General features: G+C 45.8%; 1 protein-coding gene across 6 annotated transcripts in view; it reads left to right on the top strand.

Annotated features, from left to right (window-relative positions):
- NKIRAS1 (NFKB inhibitor interacting Ras like 1) overlaps window positions 1-19,991 on the top strand; it is a 31,198-nt gene extending 11,207 nt beyond the window's left edge. For 4 of the 6 annotated variants that reach the window (XM_073567782.1, XM_073567791.1, XM_073567806.1 and 1 more), the window contains exons 3-5: window positions 6,752-6,993; window positions 16,589-16,802; window positions 19,835-19,991. In XM_073567782.1, the coding sequence (XP_073423883.1) occupies window positions 6,752-6,993; window positions 16,589-16,802; window positions 19,835-19,890 (512 nt within the window). In that variant the 3' untranslated portion in view covers window positions 19,891-19,991. Of the gene's footprint in view, window positions 1-6,751; window positions 6,994-16,588; window positions 16,839-19,834 lie in introns of all 6 variants that reach the window. The other 2 variants (XM_073567811.1, XM_073567820.1) reach the window with 2 other exon arrangements.
- The last annotated feature ends 75 nt before the right edge of the window (window positions 19,992-20,066 follow it).

The following is a 20,066-nucleotide window of genomic DNA, read 5'->3' as shown; positions in this document are numbered from 1 at the left end:
GTACGGCTCGTGTGAGAACCATCACCGCTGCTGTGTGCTGGGAATGCCTCAACCAACCGGTTAACCAGAGTTGCTTGTTTAGTAGCCAATATTAGGTCAAGGTTCTCCTGTGGCATGATGTTTTGTAATTTGCCTTTATAGCGTGGATCCAGGATGCTGGCCAACCAGTAGTCGTCATCGTTCATCATTTTGGCAAGGCATAATCTGACATGTGGGCCAATGTTCCCGGTGTCAATGATGCACTGCGAGTGCTGGTTGGAGGAGCACTTTCTGGCAAATCCACATCCCTCCAGTCACACACAAACCCTGTACCAGACCTTGCCACTCCAACATTTTCACTTGCCCCACGAGATGCATCCTCCTCCCCTAAGTAATCATCCCCATCATCATCCTCCTCCTCCTCCTCTTCTTCCTCCACCTCATCCAGGAGAGGTCCCTGAGCAGACAATGGCTGAATGTCATCAAGGATTCCCTCCTCCTCTTCCTCCTCGTCAACATTGGCTGCAGACGCCTGCTCCTTAATGTGCGTCAAAGTTTGCATGAGCAGACGCATAAGTGGGATGCTCATGCTTAGGATGGCATCGTCTGCGCTTTCCAGCCGTGTGCATTCCTCAAAACACTGAAGGACTTTACAGAGGTCTTTCAGCTTCGACCACTGCACACCTGTCAACTCCATATCTGCTCTCAAAGTGCCTGGCCGTGTATCCTCCCACAAATGCATTATGGCCTGCCTCTGTTCACACAGCCGCTCAACCATGTGCAGGGTGGAGTTCCACCTTGTTGCAATGTCGATAATGAGGCGGTGGTTGGGAAGGTGGAGCAATCGCTGCAGCTTCTGCATACGAATGGAGTGTACAGGCGACCGGCGGATGTGCGCGCACAGTCTTCGCACCTTTTGGAGCAGGGCTGTTAACTCCGGATAATTGTGGAAGCACTGCACCACCAGGTTCAAGGTGTGAGCCAAGCAAGGTATGTGGCTGAGTTTTGAAAGGGCTATGGCTGCCACAAAATTACGGCCATTATCACTAACTACCTTACCTGCCTCAAGATGTATACTGCCCAGCCATGACTCAGTTTGTCGCTTCAAGTACTCGGCCAGCACCTCGGCGGTGTGTCTGTCGCCCAAACACATCATCTGCAACACAGCCTGCTGACACTTTCCACTAGCTGCTCGATAGGGGGACACCTCGTGTGCAGCAGTGGCAGCTGCAGATGGAGTGCTCGTACGACTGCGCTCTGTGGACGAGCTTTCGCTTCTGGAGGAGGAGGGTCGAATGCCTACAGCCAACTGTTTCCTATACCGTGGGCTAGGCAGCACTGTCCCACCACCGCTGTCCCCTGTGGACCCTGCATCCACCACATTAACCCAGTGCGCATGTAACGGCCCTGGCCATGCCGACTGGACCATGCATCTGTTGTGAGGTGCACCTTTCCACTCACTGACTGCTTGAGTGCATGGACAATGCGGTCTTTCACATGATGGTGGAGGGCTGGGATGGCTTTGCGAGAGAAGTGGCGACTGGGTAGGTCATAGCGTGGTACTGCATAGGCCATGAGTTCACGGAAAGCTGCGCTTTCCACCAACCGATAAGGCATCATCTCTAACGAGATTAGTTTGGCAATGTGGGCGTTCAAACCCAGTGTACGCGGATGAGAGACTGAGTACTTTCTTGACCTACTGGGAGGGTGAGCTGGACTTGAGAGCTGCATATGGTGGAACTAGCGGTGGACAGGGAGGACTGAGAGAGGGTTGATGATGGTGATGCAGTTGGTGTTCTTTCTGATGGCCTAGATTCAGTCTTTCGTTGATATAACAGTGGGATTCCCTGACTGCTTTGGCCTTGCAACGACACCTCAACATTTGCTGCTGTGCTAACCGGTGGGCTTACAGTGGGGGGGAAACAATGTAGCGTTGCTGACTACCTTCTTTGTGATCAGTTGCACATGTGGTACTTGAGGTTTGGTGTTGTGTCCACGCTTGCAAGTGCATGCTGGTTAAATGTCTAACCATGCAACTGGTATTCAAATTTTTCACATTTTTCCCTCGGCTAAAGGTCTTTGCGCACTTCTTGCAGATAACCTTGGCCTGATCATGAGGATTTTGTTCAAAAAAGTGCCACACTGCACTCTTCCTACTTTGGAAGACATTTTGCGGCCTAGCACGCTGTGCTATTTTGACCGTCTGGACAAGCTGTCCAGCAACTCTTTTGATGTTTGGAACCTGTCTTTGGAGTGCTCCGGGCCTGCCAGATAACAGCTGTTGCGATGTCAATGTCTGCTGTGGATGCTCCTCCTCCTCTGAGCTATTGGAAGCAGCACCCTCTTCCCCCAATGGATGTCAAACTGGGTCATCCATCACCTCCTCTTCAATGTCATGTGCACCTTCCTCTGTGTCACCGTGTATGGTGGTATAGTATGCGGGAAGGGGCACCTGAGTCTCATCAGGGTCAGAATCTGGCTCATTACACTGCGAGGACAATGTAGTGCTCTGAGTGAATGTACCAGCAGAATCATCCATCAGCGGCTGTGCATCAGTGCACTCCATGTCAGATTCATCTTGGCCTGGGTAATTCACCATTTCACTTGATAACCCAGGCATGGTATGTGAAAACAGCTCCATGGAGTTATCAGTTGTATGGCCTGCGTCATCCTTCAATCTTGGTTGGGGTGAAGGACACAAGGAAAGGTGTGGTTCATGAACATGAGCCTACAATGACGACTCAGTGCTTTTATTTTTTACAACTTCAGAAGAGGAGGCGATAGCGCTGGAGGCTGAGTCAGCAATGTAAGACAAAACTTTTTCCTGAAGCTCTGGCTTTAAAAGCGGTTTGCCAACTCCTAGAAAACTAAGCCTTCGAGGCCTTGTGGAGCCAGACGATGATGCAGGCTCAACACCTCCTGCATTCGGTCCTATTTTGCTTTTGCCACTACCATCAGATCCACCACCAACACCATCATTACCAGCTGGCAACCCCCGCCCAATTCCACGGCCTCTTCCACCAGCCTTCCTCATTTTTGGTAAAAATGTACACAAAATCCCACAAACTATATAGTAATGTAAAACAAGGTGTATATAGGACAGGGGAGATGTAGAATTTCTTAACACACTTGTGGACACTGTTGGATTGTGTGAGGCCCAGTGAATATCACACCGCTTTGTCACAGGCAGAAATTGGCTAGTGTATGACAAACTACAAGGTGTATATAGAATTGGGCAGAATAGGAATCTCCCTAGAGTGTAGGTCTGTAAGAACAGAACAAGTCCTCGACTTATCCTTACAGAGTCACACACAGCTTCACTGTGGCCGTGATAACAGCCGTTACACGGTACTGAGAGAGGAGCGTGCACGTACTCCGGTGTCCGTAAAATTGTCAAGCTCCATGTTTAAGTATACGGACTGACACACGCTGTCTCTCTATAGTTTTGAATGTGATCAAACAGCAAATATACTTAACTGTTTGAAAACCAGACAAAACTAAAAGGTGGATGTCTGTAAGAACGGAACATGTCCTCGACTTATCCTTACAGAGTCACACACAGCTTCACTGTGTCCGTGATAACAGCCGTTACACGGTACTGTGTGAGGAGCGTACATCGCTGTATGGTGTGAAAAAATGCACGCTCAGTACCTCACCAGGACAAGAAAAAAAAAATTTGGATTGCTTTTACAAAAGCAGTTTGCAGAGCAGTGGGAAAACTGCAATGCAGCTATCAGGAAGCCTTATAAGGCAGCCTAACAACCAACACAGCTGATCCAGCAAAATATAGCCTCCACTTGCACTGCACACACAGTGACTGGTGTGTTGTACAGGCAAAATCGCTAGCAGCAGAAGCAGTTTTTGGTGTCTTCTTCCCTGCCTAACGCTCTCCCTACAGAATCAGCAGCAGCTCTCCCTATTCTGAGATCAGCATGAGTAACATGGCGGTCAGCGTGCACGCCCTTTTATACCCCCTGTGACGCGCCCCCCCCCCCCCCCCCAAAGCAAGCCAATCACTTGCATGCCCTTCTCAAAGTTGGTGGTGACCCCTGCCTATGTCATCACGTTGCCCACAGTGTCCGTGGATCCTGATTGGCTGAAAAAAGGCGGAAAACAAACTTTTGAAACGCGACTTTGGCGGTCAAGTCGCCGAGCTCGTGGCCGACCTCACCCTAGGCTCGGGTTTCGTTTCATGAAACCCGACTTTTGAAATTTTTCAACCCGTTTCGCTCAACTCTAGTCTTCACTACCTTTCATGCATGATCTTAATTATTACAGGGTTTTTTGTAACTTTCCCAATTAGGTTTTTTTTTATTTAGAAATTTTGCAGCGTGCTTTCTACAGCCTCTACATTGAAGAATGAGGTACCGAAGGAAGAATCCATCGCTTGTGTTTGTTTTTTTTTTTGTTTTTTTTTTTTAGAGCTGTTTTATGACCACAAACTACAAAACTACATCAAGGTTAAAGCGAACCTACTGCCACCACCTTTCAGGCCTGATATACAGCATTCTATTAGACTGTATATCTGACCACAACCCTAAAAATAAGAAAAAGAGCTTTCATTACACTCACCTGAGGGGTCCGGTCTGAGGGCTGTCTCTCTTCTAGGTCTGGTGCCTCCCTTCTTGCGAAGCAGTCCTTCTCCTTTCTTCGTGGGGATTACATAGGGGCACGTCATCAACATGAAGGGAGGCGCCGAACCATAACCAGCGACGTCCCCCCCCCCCCCCCCCCCCCTCCGGACCGGACCGACCCATAGATCAGTATAATAAAAGCCCTTTTTCTTATTTCAGGTACACAATGAATTTAAATGTGCAGGCCCAAAAAGAGTCCACAAAGGATGAACAGTGGAAAGCTTTTCATTAAAGCCAATTGCGAAAAATATTTTTGTCATTCGGTCCAGATCTTCTCATGCAAGAACAGTCCATGTTTCCAGGATGTGTGGAACTGGCCCAAGTCTTGCCTGGGTCAAATGGCTGTTATATACAAATATCAAAAGACTGACTGACTTCCAAACAGAAATCAGGTGCTTACTAACAGTAGCCATCTCCATATAACCAACAAATAAAGTAGCACTCTGTATCGCTATAGCATGCAAACAAGAAATATTTGAATTGCATTACTGCTCTAGAAAAATTGAGAATACAATTCATGTGTACCTGGCAGCCACGATAAGGCAATTCTCGTTTCAGGGAACCTGCCTAATGTGAATCCTCTCTTAGGGCCCTGTCACACATAGCGACTCCCCAGCAATCCCGACAACGATATCACCTTGTCATGATCGCTGGTGAGTCGCTGTGTGATCGCTGGTGAGCTGTCAAACAGGCAGCTTCACCGATCTGGACCAGCGACACGCGGGTAACAAGCGACGCATGTCGCTTAGTTACCCGCAGTGTATCTTAGTTACCAGCGCGCTGATGCAGGGACCTGGTAACCAAGGTACACATTGGGTTTCTAAGGGACGCGCAGCACTTAGAAACCCGACGTGTACCTTGGTTACCAGCTCCCTGCATCAGCGCGCTGGTAACTAAGGTACACATCGGGTTTCTAGGCGCAGCGCCCCCTTAGAAACCCTATGTGTATCTTAGTTACCAGCTCCTGGTCGTTGGTCTCCCGCCTGTCACACGCAGCGATGCGTGCTGACCAGCGGGAGACCAGCGACCCCAAAAATGTCCAGACATTTGAACAGCGATCAGCGATACCCGGCAGGGGGGCCAGTCGCTGATGGCTGTCACACACAGCGATCTCGCTGGTGAGATCGCTGTTGCGTCACAAAACTAGTGACTCAGCAGCGATCTCGCTAGTGAGATCGCTGTGTGTGACGGTGGCTTTAGGCTGAAGCCTACGTTTATATGGAAAGGTAGGATCCTGCTGTAATTAAAAACGGCTGAGGGGTGTAGTGATAAGTCAGAGAGCCTATGTACACAAATAAAAGCTATAGTGGAGATTGCTACTCCTAGTAAGTTTTTTTTCTTCTTTCTTCTTTCTTCTTCTTTCTTCTTTCTTCTTCTTCTTTCTTCTTTCGATGTGCCTGTCAGCCTTTTGATATTTGTATACCTAGGCTCTGACTGAGCACTCCACCCCTCAGCCTCAGGCATTTTTAATTGCAGCAGGATCCTACCTTACCATATACTGTAAGTGTAGGCTTCAGCCTAAGGGTGTGTGCACACGTTGCGCGTTCTGCTGCGGATTTGGCCCTGCGGATCCACAGCAGTTTCTGCTGCGGTGTACAGTACCATGTAAGGCAATGCAAAATGAAAAACACAGTGCCCACGGTTTGGAATTTTCCACTCGGATTTGCTGTGGTTTTAAATCCACAGCATGTCACTTCTTTGTGCGGATTCCACAGCAGTTTGGCACCTACTCCATGACAGGTGTCAAACCGCAGGCTAATCCGCTGGTCTTCTGACCTGCGGATTTAGACAAATCTGCGTGGAAAATTCTGCAGCAGAATCCGCAATGTGTGCACACACCCTAAGAGAGGATTCACATTAGATAGGGTCCTAGCAATGGGAATTCCCTCATCGTGGCTGCCGGGTTCATATGAATTGGCCAATTTATGCGCTAAGTATTCTCAATTTTTCATATTTTCTAGAGAAGTAATGTAAATAAAATTTCATATACTTCATGCTATAGCACTACAGAGTACTACTTTATTTTGTTTGGTGGCTGTTTCCGTTTCTTTCCCCAACTGTATATATCTGTTCAGTTCATTTTAACTGAAAAATGTATCTTTGTTTTCATGGGAGATATTATTTTTGGCTTGTCGCAGGACAGGAAAGTATTGAAACGTTGGAAGATGTATATATTGCTTCAGTGGAAACAGAGCGTGGAGTGAAGGAGCAGCTGCGTCTTTATGACACACAGGGACTTCAGGAAGGCACAGAGCTGCCGATGCATCACTTCTCTATTGCGGATGGCTTTATCCTTGTCTACAGTGTGGACAGCCTGGAGTCCTTCAGAATGGTTGAGCATCTTAAAAGAGACATAGAATGTTTCCGGGATAAAAAAGAGGTAAAAGAATGAATGGTGTTAGTTGTGTAGAGCTCAGCAGAGTGAACAAGTATGAGTGTGAACCTAGCCTGACACCTCACTGTGACGTTCCCTTAAGGCTCATTCAGATGGCAGACTTTGGTCCTGTTTTTTCTTAAATGTAGGGGGGAAAAAATAAAAATGTCTTCTTTCCCCTCCTATTTAACAATTTATGAATAACAGACAGCACTTAAATGGTCTCAACAAAAAATCGTCACGGAAGGTACCATGAAGACTTAAGAAGTGAAGACAATAATGTAAAAATACAATTTTTATTAATTATCAATTAAAAATAACATGATTACATTAAAAAGACAGGACTAATTGGTCTCCAACATGGGGGGGGTAGGAATAACCAGCAAGAAAAGGTTATGGCGTCTCCATAGAGTGCAAACTGTATAGAATAATCAGAAATCTGATTTTGTTCAAAATAATATACATCCAAAGTCCAAAAAACCCTCCAAGACAGAAGAAAATGCAATGTATTGAGGCCTGTGTCCCAACAGCAGTTGCAAAAAAAAATTGCTAATAAACTTGCCAAAATAAAGCACTACAAGCGCTTAAGGAAAAGTTGCCTATTCAATATATAGAAAAATGGAGGGCTAAAGAAAGGAATTGCACCTCAGAGAAATATATCCAAAATTCCAGGGTACAGCAGGAACATTTCATTAAATGATAATGTACAAAGCAATTTTAAAGTTAGGATTTTACCTGTAGCTGACTGCTGAGAAAAAGAGCTGATGTGTGGAGGCTAAATGCTGATTTTTCTATACAGTTTGCACTCTATGGAGACACCATAACCTTTTTCCTTTCCCCATGACAGCACTGCAGACATGAGAGATGGTATCTGCCCCCAGGAAACCTGTAGCAGAGACATAAGAAGGTGGCGGCACCTCTCTCCTCAGTTTTGGCTTCCTGTTTCCCGCAGGCGGATGCCTGGGGCAGAGTCCATACCTCCGGAGGGATCCCCCTCTGATGTTAGCCAGCCAGGAGGCCGAGGTCTGTGGGGAGAGGAAGGCAGCGGGGCGTGCGCCTGTCAGTCCGGCTCGGTGGATGCTGCAGTGGCCTCCTCGTGAGACTCCCCGGCGGCCGCTCCTGTGGGAGGCTGGGCCGGGGGAGGCGTAGCCACCACGACGCTGGCGCTGACTGAGTGGCGACGACTTCCGGGGTCGCACCGGAAGTGACGTCACACGCCGGGGGAGCGGTGTACTGGCACTTCCGGGAGGGAGCGGTCCCAGAGGCGCGCACCGCTCCTCCATAAAAGAGAGATAAGGCAAGGTGCTACCGGTCCCTGAGAGGCTGCATACAGGCTCCGGAGTAACAGAGCCAGAACAGCAGCCAGGCGGCTAAAACGTCAGATGGATCCTGAAGGTGAGATGCGCGCACAGGAGGAAGAGCCACAGACGACCGGGGTACCCAGAGGGCCGGGTGAGTGCCTTTGTAAGGCAACACATAATATTAACGACTGCCCTATGTCATGTCTCTCTTAGGGAAAGGCCACATCAAAGCAAAAGAATAAGGAATGTGCATTATGCAAAAAGGCCCTAGCTAAAACTTATGAGAAGCGACTCTGTCGCTCATGCATTAAAAAAAACAGTGGCCGAAGAGTCACCGTCTCTACTCCAGAGCATTAAAACTATGATCCGGGATCAAGTAAAGTCGACAGTCAAAGATGAATTGAAGGAGCAGACTACACTTAGCTCCGACATAACCCCAGCTTCACCCCCACCTCCTCCTCTTCCTCCCGCAGAAATAACTACCCACATAGTCTGAGGAAGAACAAGGGGAGATAGGGGCCTCGGACTCAGACCTAGACTCCTCAGACGAGGAAAAGGGTCGTCCATATTTCCTATGCGAGGATATTGGGAAGTTACTAAAACTTGTAAGGTCCGCAATGGGACTTGAAACACCTAAAGAACCAAAATCAATTCAAGATGCTATGTTTAGTAATCTTGAGGGGAAAAACCGAAGGGTTTTTCCCTTTCATGATAACCTGTTAAATTTAATTAAGAGGGAATGGAAAAACCCAACAAAAAAATGTCCATACCGCAGGCGCTCAAACGTAAATACCCGTTTGATGAGGAGGTATGCGATAAATGGGGGGGGAAAAAGCTCCCAGGCTAGATGCCTCCATTGCTAGTACCTCCAGGGGGATAGCATTGCCATTTGAGGATATGGGCGCCCTAAAAGATCCCCTTGACAAAAAAGCGGATGCTTTTCTAAAATCTGCTTGGGAGGCATTGGCTTGGTCGTTTAAACCCGGTGTAGCCGCCACTTGTACAGCGCGTGCTATGGTCAAGTGGTTGGACGAATTAAGTGACCAAATTAAAAATAAGTTCCCGAGAGAGACACTGCTGGAGGCAATACCTTCCCTACAGAAGGCAGCGGGATTCCTGACTGACGCCGCAGTAGATTCAGTCCGAGGTGCCCCCGTGCATGCGCCCTTTCAAATTCAGGCCGCAGAGCTCTTTGGTTAAAAAACTGGTCAGCAGACTTCCAGTCAAAGGTCAAACTCTGCGCTGTCCCCTGTGAGGGTCAATACCTGTTTGGGAAAGATTGGACGAAATTTTAGAAAAAGCGTCAGATAAGAAAAACCGGTGTCCAACCCCCTTCCCTAGGTGTCGGTGGACTGAAGCTCGCTCGTCCTTTCGTGGAGCAGGGAATAGAGGGAGCCGGGGGCGGCCAGACGATAGAGCCATGCGGGGCAGACCCTGGAAGGAAAGGAAAGAGAGAGGATTCCTCTTTAGCAAAACTACCCGAGACCCGATACTAAGCATTGATGCCAGGGCGGTTGGGGGAAGGCTTCGGTTCTTTGTCCATCAATGGGTAGCATTGCCCGCCTCAAAGTGGGTAACCGACCTGCTAGCCGGGGCCTACATCTAAGTTTTCTAAGCCTTCCACCTCAACGAGTAAAAGTGACCCGGGTAGCCAAAAAGAACCAGGCCACGCTGTAAAAGGAGATTCGACGACTCGTACAAAAAGAGGTACTAATAAAAGTACAGTATCATCAAGTAGGGAAGGGGTTTTACAGCACTCTGTTAATCACGCCAAAACCAGATGGGTCACTAAGAACAATATTCAATCTCAAATCCCTGAACCAATACATCAGAACAGAAAAATTAAAAATGGAGACCTTGTGATCAGCAGTGAAGCTACTCGACCCAGGCTGCTACATGGCAGTAATAGATCTTACCGATGCCTATTACCATGTGCCAATATGGGGAGAACATCAGCAATATCTAAGATTGGTAGTAGAGGTTGCTCAAGTCCCCACTCATCTCCAGTACCAATGCCTACCCTTCGGGGTATCAGTAGCCCCTCGTATATTTACAAAAATCATCGGGGAGGTAGTGTCCTTTATAAGAAGGGAAAATATCCTGTTGGTACCCTATTTAGACAATTTCCTCGTCATAGCAAACAGCAAGCAAAGTTGCGAAAATGCAGTTACGGAGGTTCTGGAAATATTAACCAGGTTAGGCTGGATGATCAATCTAAAAAAAAATCCAGATTAACTCCAGTTCAGTCACAAGAATTCCTTGGAATTCAATTGGACTCATTAAAACAGCAGTTCATTCTTCCAGAAAGGAAAGTTGGGGCTATCCAACAAAAAATACAACGGATACAATCCGGTCGAGCCATATCAATAAGGGAGGCAATGTCGCTCCTGGGCACTTTGACAGCAACAATCCCAGCGGTCCGATGGGCACAAGCCCACATGAGAGAACTACAGTGGCAGATCCTATCCGAGCAGAGGAGGGGTCCTTACAATTTAAATCGGGAGATCATTCTCACCTCAGGTGCAGGATTCCCTAAAATGGTGGCTGAGCACCGAAAACTTAAACAGATCAGTGCCCTGGACTACTCAAAACTCGGTGGTACTAACCATGGACGCAAGTCTGAGTGGTTGGGGGGCACACATAGAGAAACAAACCCTACAGGGCCAGTGGGAACCCGTAATGAGGGATGCATCCTCAAATCTGAAAGAACTGGTGGCTGTAAGGCGAGCCCTTCTCCTAGTAAAACAAGAAGTGCAAGGGAGGCATGTCACAATATTATCTGACAACACGGTCATAGCATACATAAACAGACAAGGGGGTACAAGGTCGGCAACCCTTATGGCAGAGGCCAGGGAATTATTTGCATGGGCGGAAAACAATCTTCTGTCCTTATCGGGTACACATTTAAAGGGGGCAGACAATTATCTGGCTGATTATTTAAGCCGTCATGTACTATACCAGGGAGAATGGTCCTTAAATCAAAAAATATTTGGGGAAATCTGCGCTGCCTGGGGCACACCGGAGGTAGACCTGTTTGCTACAAGACAAAATCGGAAAGTGGACAGGTTCTAATTCCTAAATCCAAGAGAACGACCAGAGGGGGTGGATTCGCTGCTGGAAATTTCGTCTGGCCTATGCGTTCCCCCACCCCCCCACCCCGTTTCCATTCATTCCAGTAGTCTTAAAAAAGATCCGACTAGACAAAGCTCGAATAATCCTGGTTGCGCCCTTCTGGCCGAAAACGGCATGGTTCACATGGCTCAGACGCATGTCTATCTCGGACCCATGGATCCTCCCAGATACCCCGAATCTGCTATACCAGGGCCCAGTTGAACATCCCAGAGTTCACAGGCTGCACCTCACTGCTTGGAACTTGAGGGGACTCCTTCTAGCAAAGGGTTTCTCGGTCTCGTTAGTAACCACCCTGCTCGCTAGCAGGAAAGAGGTAACTTCACGTAAATGCCAGAAAATTTGGGAAAAATTCTTACAGTTCACGGGTCGACAATGGACTAGGACAGGCCAGAAAGTACCAATAAAAGAGATCCTTGAGTTCCTCCAGAAAGGACTAGAAAAAGGACTGACCACAAGCACCTTAAAGGTGTAGGTATCGGCCCTGGGGGCGTTGTTTGATCAAAAATTGGCTGACCAACCAAGGATCTATAGATTCTTTCGGGCCTCCTTTAAATCCAGGCCCACAAAATTGCCAACAAAGGTAGCTCCCTGGGATCTAAATTTAGTGTTAAGGGCACTGACATCGTCTCCATTTGAGCCTATTGCTTCCATCTCAATAAAGGTGCTAACGCTAAAAACCGTACTCTTGGTGGCCCTGACTTCAGCTCGTCGTGTCTGCGAGCTGCAGGCAATATCCGTATACCATATACCACCTTTTTGGATGATAGAGTGATCATATAAACTGATCCGGCCTTCCTACCCCCCCCCATGTTTGAGACCAATTAGTCCTGTCTTTTTAATGTAATCATGTTATTTTTAATTGATAAAAATTGTATTTTTACATTTATTATTGTCTTCAGTTATTAAGTCTTCATGGTACCTTCCGTGACGATTTTTTGTTGCGATAGGTCTATTGAAGTGACTATTGCCTTTTTGATTTAGGATGAGTATAACCACTTAAATGGTGTCTGAGTTCTGTCCTTTCCCTTTTTTTTTTTTTTTTTTTTTTTTTTTTCTTCCTACAAGACTGTTCCCACTTCCATGTTCATCTGTAAAAAACAGTACCACACTCGGAGGCAAAAAACTACCATATGATTGAGGCCTTATTTTAAGGAAGATGGCGTTGTTTTCAGAGTTGATGGGTTCAGGAGGTGAGTGGGGAAAGAAGCGGATTTCTCTAATGTCCCCTTCACACATCCAAGTTTCCGGTACATGTGGCATCTGTTTTCACACATGCCAGAAACTCTCAAACCCACACACCCATTATAATCAATGTGGTTATGCCCATTTCCTGTTTTCAAACAGACTGTAGACATGTTAGTTTTCTTTCCATCTGTGACACATACCAGAATAGAAATTATAGATTTTTAGGTGTTTTTAAGATGTGCAAAGCTATAGATATCGGGTAAATGGATGATTGCCACCGCACCAGGGCAAAGTGTCAGAATTGAAGCATCCCATGTGATGCTACTCTTCTGGGGCAGTTGCGGGCTGGGAAGGTCAATTGTTATTGGGCCCTGATAATATCAGCTCTCGGCTGTCTGCTTTACATTTGCTGGATACCAAAAAGTGTGTGTGTGTGTGTGTGTGTGTGTGTGTGTGTGTGTGTGTAACGACCCACTGGATTTTTTTTGCCACTTATTTGTTAGGTTTAATACACTTTACAGTAAGCTACACAAGGCTCTAATTATATATCTAATGGATATAATTTAACCCCCCCCCCCCCAATCTATCTTGTAGCAAGCTATTTCTTTTCATCTGCATTCTGCCAGCACTACAGGATTTGGGACTCCCTTTCCTTTTTTTTTTTTCTCCAGCATGCGCTTCACTCACTTGCCTGTAGGTTATTCCTGTATGCAGTTCAAGTGCCTGTCAAAGTCCCATCCCCACTTCTTGTATGCAAAAGTAACCAGTGATATATACAGTGTGTGTATAAATTTTTCCAGGAGTGTCAACCTAATATTTATATTTTAAAATGTTGATTTGCATTTGAAAGTATAATGACCCTTTAAAATATATATTTTTCAGTGTGATTTATTTTGCTCTCTAGTATAGTGCCTTCATATTCCGCCGTGCATTAAATACATCATTGTCCCCAATGGGGCTGACAATCTGAATTCTCTACCATTAAGTCAACTCTTTGCAAATGCTGTCCTTGGTGGGATTTGAACCCAGGACCCCAATGCTGTAAGGCTGATTGAAGATGAAGCTGTTTTCTGTACAGAAAATGTAAGCGGTATTCTTTCACACAACAGTTTTTTTTGGCATCAGCCACATTCGGCTCGACGGATCCGTTGCAGATTGTGAAAAACTGATGCGACTGATCCGTTTTTTCGATGGATCCGACTGACGCATCCATCGAAAAAATGGATCCGTCGCGGACGTTTTTTCATCCGTTTTGTCCGTTTTTTGACGGTTCCGTTTTTAAAAACACCCACAGACTGATCTATAGATGGATATGGGATAGATAGAATACATAGATATATCCACAAATATATCTATGGCAATATAGCCATATATATATTTTAAAAAAAAATGGCGTGGGCTCCCGCGCAATTTTCTTCGCCTGAGAGGGAAAGCCTATGGCCGGGGGCCAATATCTGTTGCCAGGGGCCCAATATCCATGGCCCCTTCTCAGGCTATGAATATCATCCCGTAGCTGTCTGCATAGCCTTTACTGGCTATTAAAATAGAGGGACCCCTCCAAAATAAATAACATGGGGGTCCCCGTATATTTTATAGCCAGAAAGGCTACGCAGACAGCTGCGGGCTAATATTCATAGCCTAGGAAGGGGCCATGGATATTGGGGCTCCCGCCGGCTACAAATACCAGCCCGAAGCCGCCCCAGAAATGTCGCATCTATAAGATGCGCCAAATCTGGCACTTAGCCCCTCTCTTCCCACTGCCGTGTAGCAGTGGCATATGGGGTAATAAAGGGGTTAATGTCACCTTGCTATTGAAAGGTGACATTTTGCTGGGTTAATAATGGAGAGGTGTCAATAAGACACGTATCCATTATTAACCCTAGAATAGTAAAGGGTTAAAAAACACACATTAATAAATTCTTTTAATGAAATAAATAGTTTTTGACCAAATGTAGTATTCTGCTAATCCAAAAAAAAACCCTTGTTCTGTAAAAAAAAAAAAAATATATAAAAAAAACAATATGCATATCTCTCCGCCGTTCAGTCAGGTCCCCCGCTGCAATCCATCACAAGGAGTTAACTAGTTTACAACGGGGACCAGTGCTAATGCTACCTGCCCCACTGTAAACCACTGCAGAATTAATTAATCTCTGCGCAGGCGCCCCAGCAGACTGGGGATGAGCTAATAAGCGTGGGAAAGTTTTTGAACTTTTTCCCACGTTGTCAGATCACCTCAGAACCTTTTTTTACAGAACAAGGGCTTTTTTGGATTAGCAGAATAATAAATTTGGTCAAAAACTTTGTGTAATTATTTCATTAAAAGAATTTTTAAACTAAAGGGAATCTGTCACCCTTTTTTCAAATATGAGCTGCCGGCACCGACATTAGGGGCTTATCTACAGCATTCTGTAATGCTGTAGATAAGCCCCCGATGTAAACTGAAAGATGGTGAAAAAAGATTTAGATACTCACCCCGGCATTCAGTCCGGTCCGATGGGTGTTGCCGTCCGGTGCCTCTCATCTTCATACGATGCCGTTCTCTTCTTTCCTTCCTGTCGTGGCTCCTGCGCAGGCGCACTGTGCTGCCCTGTTAAGGACAGAGCAGAGTCCTGCAGTGTGCAGGCTCCAGGAGAGGACCGGTGCCTGTGCACTTCAGTATTCTGCTCTGCCCTCAACAGGGCAGAGCAGTGCGCCTGTGCTGGAGCCATGACAGGAAGGAAAGAAGAGGACGGCATCGTATGAAGATGGGAGGCGCCGGACCGCAACACCCATCGGACCAAGACCGGACCGCCCCCCGGTGAGTATAAGCTAACTCCTTTTTCGTCTCTTTCAGGCTACATCGGGGGCTTATCTACAGCATTGCACAATGCTGTAGATAAGCCCCTGATGTCGGTGCCGGCAGCTCATATTCGAAAAAAGGGGTGACAGATTCCCTTTAATGTGTATTTTTTAACCCTTTACTATTCTAGGGTTAATAATGGATAGGTGTCATATTGACACCTCTCCATAACCCGGTTTAATGTCACCTTTCAATAGCAAGGTGACATTATACCCTTATTACCCCATATGCCACCGCAACAGAGCAAGTGGGAAGAGTCGGGCAAAGCACCAGAATTGGCACATCTAATAGATGTGCCTTTTCCGGGCAGCTGCGGACTGACATTTTTAGGCTGTGGGAGGCCAAGATCAATGGCCCCTTACCAGCCTGAGAATATCAGCCCTCAGCAGTCTGCTTTAGCAAGGCTGGTTGCCAAAAAAATGGGGGGGGACCCCACGCCGTTTTTTAAATTATAAAAAGAAAAAAAAAGCGTGGGAACCCCTCTATTCCTGATAACTAGCCTTACTGAAACTGACAGCTGAGGGTTGCAGCCCCCAGCTGTGAGTTTCGTCTGGCTGGTTATCAAAAATAGGGGGAGACCGACACTTTTTTTTTTTTTTTTAATTCTTTATTGATATTCAGCGCAGTAGCGGCAGAAGAATACTCCCATCCGCTGCTCCTGCTTTCACTGCAATTCGTAGTAGTAGGTGTCAGATGTTGGGATCAGTTGTCCCATCAGCTGACACTAGTGACCAGAGGTAAACTGAGCATGCTCAGTTAAAAAACCAATCTGTCGCCGGATTCTGTCACGTGACGGACTACAATGGATCCATTGCCCATAGGCGTCCATTCTAACCGACGACGGACAGCGATGGATCCGTCGCTGTCCGACTTTTCGACGGAGACAAAAAAGTTCCTAAGTCCGTTGTCTCCGGCCAATGGACAGAATTTCCGACCGATAGTCGAACAATGGATGAAATGTGCGGCCATCCGTCGCAATCTGTCCCTAATTCAAGTCAATGAGAAAAAAACGGATCCAGTGGCACAAGTACAGAATACACCTTGGATGACTGGCATAAAAGCTCTCTGCCTTCTCTTTACAAAGTTAGATGCGTAGTGTAACTTTGCTGAACACTCCTAACTTTTTTTTTTTTTCTTTTGTAAGATGGCCCTTGTTGTTTTGGGTAATAAGATGGATCTTGCAGAACACAGACAAGTGGATACAGAAATGGCAATGCACTGGGCAAGAGGTGAAAAAGTGCGACTCTGGGAAGTCTCAGTTACAGACAGACAGACTCTGATTGAACCTTTCACATTCTTGGCAAACAAACTTAATCATCTCCAAAGCAGATCCTCCTTCCCCTTGCCAGGGAGAAAAAGTAAGGGGACCACATCATCTGACAACTAATAACAAGGTTAAGACTGAGTGCTTTTATAGAGGTTTTTGGTACTCTTATATATTTTTTTTTTTCCCCCTATGATCCGAGTATTTACCTTGATGTATCCACTCTGCTTTCTGAACAATAATCACATTAAATATTGCACTTGACTTGTAGAGCAGTGTCCTTCATTGCGGATGATAAAGCTCCGGAGCCGTTTTGTAGGCCTTGTTTTTCTCTTAAGATGTCACATTAGAGGATTCACGACAAAAAACGTTGTAATTCAGTTATTTGTGTACTGTACACCAGATTTTATGGGTTTCCTGTATTTCTGACAAGCTAGGGAGAAGTAGGCATTATCTTTTCTCACTTGTAAGCATGGGACAAGCTGCCACTGTCTAGAGACTTATTTGGGTACTCCATAGTACAACTTGTACAATGTAAGTGTATACTTACCATTTTCTAAAGGGGGGTTTTCCATTACTATTTGCGCCCGTCCCCCTTATGTCCCAACAATCACTTTTCTAATAGAGTATATTACCTGCACTGCTTCTGTGAGCGCATCTGTATGGGTCATATATTCCACTGCTGTTCCGGCTCTGCTATTTCCAATCTGGGACCAGACAAAATGAGAAGAGAACGTCATTGGTGGCGGTAGCTGTCAATGAGTGACGGCTGTCTGAGCACATATGCTCAGAAGGGATTTCTCCCCTCTGCTTGGATCCTGCCGAATCATTGGAGTTCTGCCAATTCAGATGATAAGCGCTGCTTGTTATTAGAAATCCTACATCCTAGCGCTTTTCAGCTGAAGGGACCGGCGCTTTCAAGCATCAGAAGGATCCAAGCAGAGGAGGAGAATGAACGATGACATGTGAAAAGCCCCATAGACCAATGCGGATGGCACTTGAACGTGAAAAACTGATGTGTGAATGAGCCCTTATTCTGCGCTCCCTTCAGCTGATTTATCACCACGAACCACATCAAAGTTCAGTGTGCAGGAAAACTACGAGCTTGAAAAAGATGAACAGTGAATTATTATAATAATATATTTTTTTTTTTTTAATGAAACCCAACTGCAAAAATATTTAAAGTGAACCTATCAGCAGGTGCTGAGTAACTACAGACAGTGTCAGGTCAGCGCCGATATACTGATTAACATGACACCTTGGATGATGAAATCCGTCTTGTGGTTGTTTAATCTTTATTTGTAGTTTTCAGTTAATGAGATTCTCGTGCTTTGGGGTGGCCTGTGGGGGGGGTCTACATGTGCTGCTCTGATTGGGTATTCATGTGTATGGCTTCTGACAGGTCACTGATCCCTCACTGACCTGCCCCCTAGTTTACATACTGAATATAATATGGTTTGAAAAGCAATAGAATAAAATTCACAGATGGCAGCACCTGCGCTGTAGCATGATACGGTGGATAATATGCAAATTTTCATATTTAGGCATAAATGTTTTATTTTTTCAAACAAAACTATATCAATCAAAATGGTGGCCGCACCTGCGCAGTAGCATCATCTATCGAGTTACGATAGTTGTGCTGCTGTCGCCACCTTGATGAAGTCTAATTTTTTTATCTGCCAAAATGGCGCCGCCTGCACAGTAACATCTATTGGAACACTATAGATGCTACTGCGCAGGCGCGGCCACTGTGCCATCTTGATTAAGAATATTTTGTCAACTACGCTACGGCGCCTGCCTGCTGAGTGTGATTTATTTTTTTTAACCATATTATATTCAGTATCAGAAGCCATGCAGATGAATATCTAATCAGAGAACCATATGAAGACCCCCACAGGCTGCCCCAAAGCACGAGCATATCATTAAATGAAAGCTGAAGCTAAAGATTAAACAACCACAAGACGGATTTCATCAACCAAGGTATCACTGTAATCAGTATAACGGCGCCAACGTGACACCGTAGGTTACTGTGCACAATCCTGCTGACAGGTTCACTTTAAGCCCCAAATACTTGCAAGTTAAAGGGATTGTCCATATTTGGGGGGCTTTTTTTTTCCCTACTAAAGATTCCTAAGGGTATGTGCACACGTTGCGGATTGCTGTGCGGATCCGCAGCGGATTTGGCCCTGCAGATCTGCTACAGATCCGCAAGAGAATACAGTACAATGTTATCCTATGGGGGAAAAAAACCCGCTGTGCACATGCTGCGGAAAATTCTGCACGGAAAGGCAGCTGTTTATTTTCCGCAGCATGTCAATTCTTTGTGCGGATTCTGCAGAGTTTATACCCATTCCATTATAGGAATCCGCAGGAGTAAAAATGCAGGCCAAATCCACACACATTCCGCTATAAATCCACAGGAAAACCGTGCGGATTCTGCCAAAAATAGCAGATTCTGCGCTGAAAAATCCGCACAGCAATCCGCAAAGTGTGCACATATCCTAAAGCTGTTGGTTTCAGGATTGCTCTGGTTTTTCTATTGTTAATCTACCATGTGAGCTACTAGGAAGTTGATGCACTCGAGTCTGCTGTAGACATCCACTTTATTTATGGATTGGGTAAGCAGACTGCGTTTTTGTTTTTTTTGGATACATATCGAGGAAACACGGCTGGCTCTCTCCCACTTGGGATTTTAAATCAGACAAATGCAATCCAATTAAATATCCTATGCTTGTGTTCTCAGTTGTTGTGTTTTTTGTTTTTGTTTTTCCCCCTGCTCCAGATGGAAAAGGAAAACCAAAAACGCAGCATGCTGTGACTGCATGCAAGATTTGGATCGCACGCACCATAGAAGTCTGTGGCTGCGTGTGAACCCTCTCGCTGCACTCGGAGATCCAGAAAGTAATTTCTCCTGAGATGATTGGATCAGAGAGCACTGACATTTGGCTCCCACCCGCAGCATATCGCTAGTGTGTCTCCAGGCTAAATGTTTGTAGCATTACAAAAAAATATATTGTGGTGTCCGATTTTTATAAAGTTATGTTCCCCCAACCTTTTTAAAAAGATTGTATCACTGTTATATTGCTGCCTGCATTACATTTTGGTAAAACTGGCTTTTCTTTACAGCATGGCTATCCTGCTGGACGTGGTGCTGCTGCTATCAACGCGAAATCTGCCCCTGATGGTCTCTCCTGGCATCACCTCTACTGTATAAGCTGTGGCATCAAACTGCTCTATCTTTCTCTGACCCATTAATCTGTTACAATAAAATATTTAATTGTTACCCTTCCACCTAAAAATAAGTCTAGTTAAAGAAGCACTTTCTTATTTATTAAGTGTGTGTTAATACACTTGCCTA

This window comes from Dendrobates tinctorius, unplaced genomic scaffold, assembly GCF_039654945.1.
Source record: "Dendrobates tinctorius isolate UK_male_01 unplaced genomic scaffold, ASM3965494v1 ptg000005l, whole genome shotgun sequence".
Taxonomy (NCBI): domain Eukaryota; kingdom Metazoa; phylum Chordata; class Amphibia; order Anura; family Dendrobatidae; genus Dendrobates; species Dendrobates tinctorius.
Note: the sequence above shows the minus strand (reverse complement) of the source record. Positions and strands in the feature narration are given on the sequence as shown.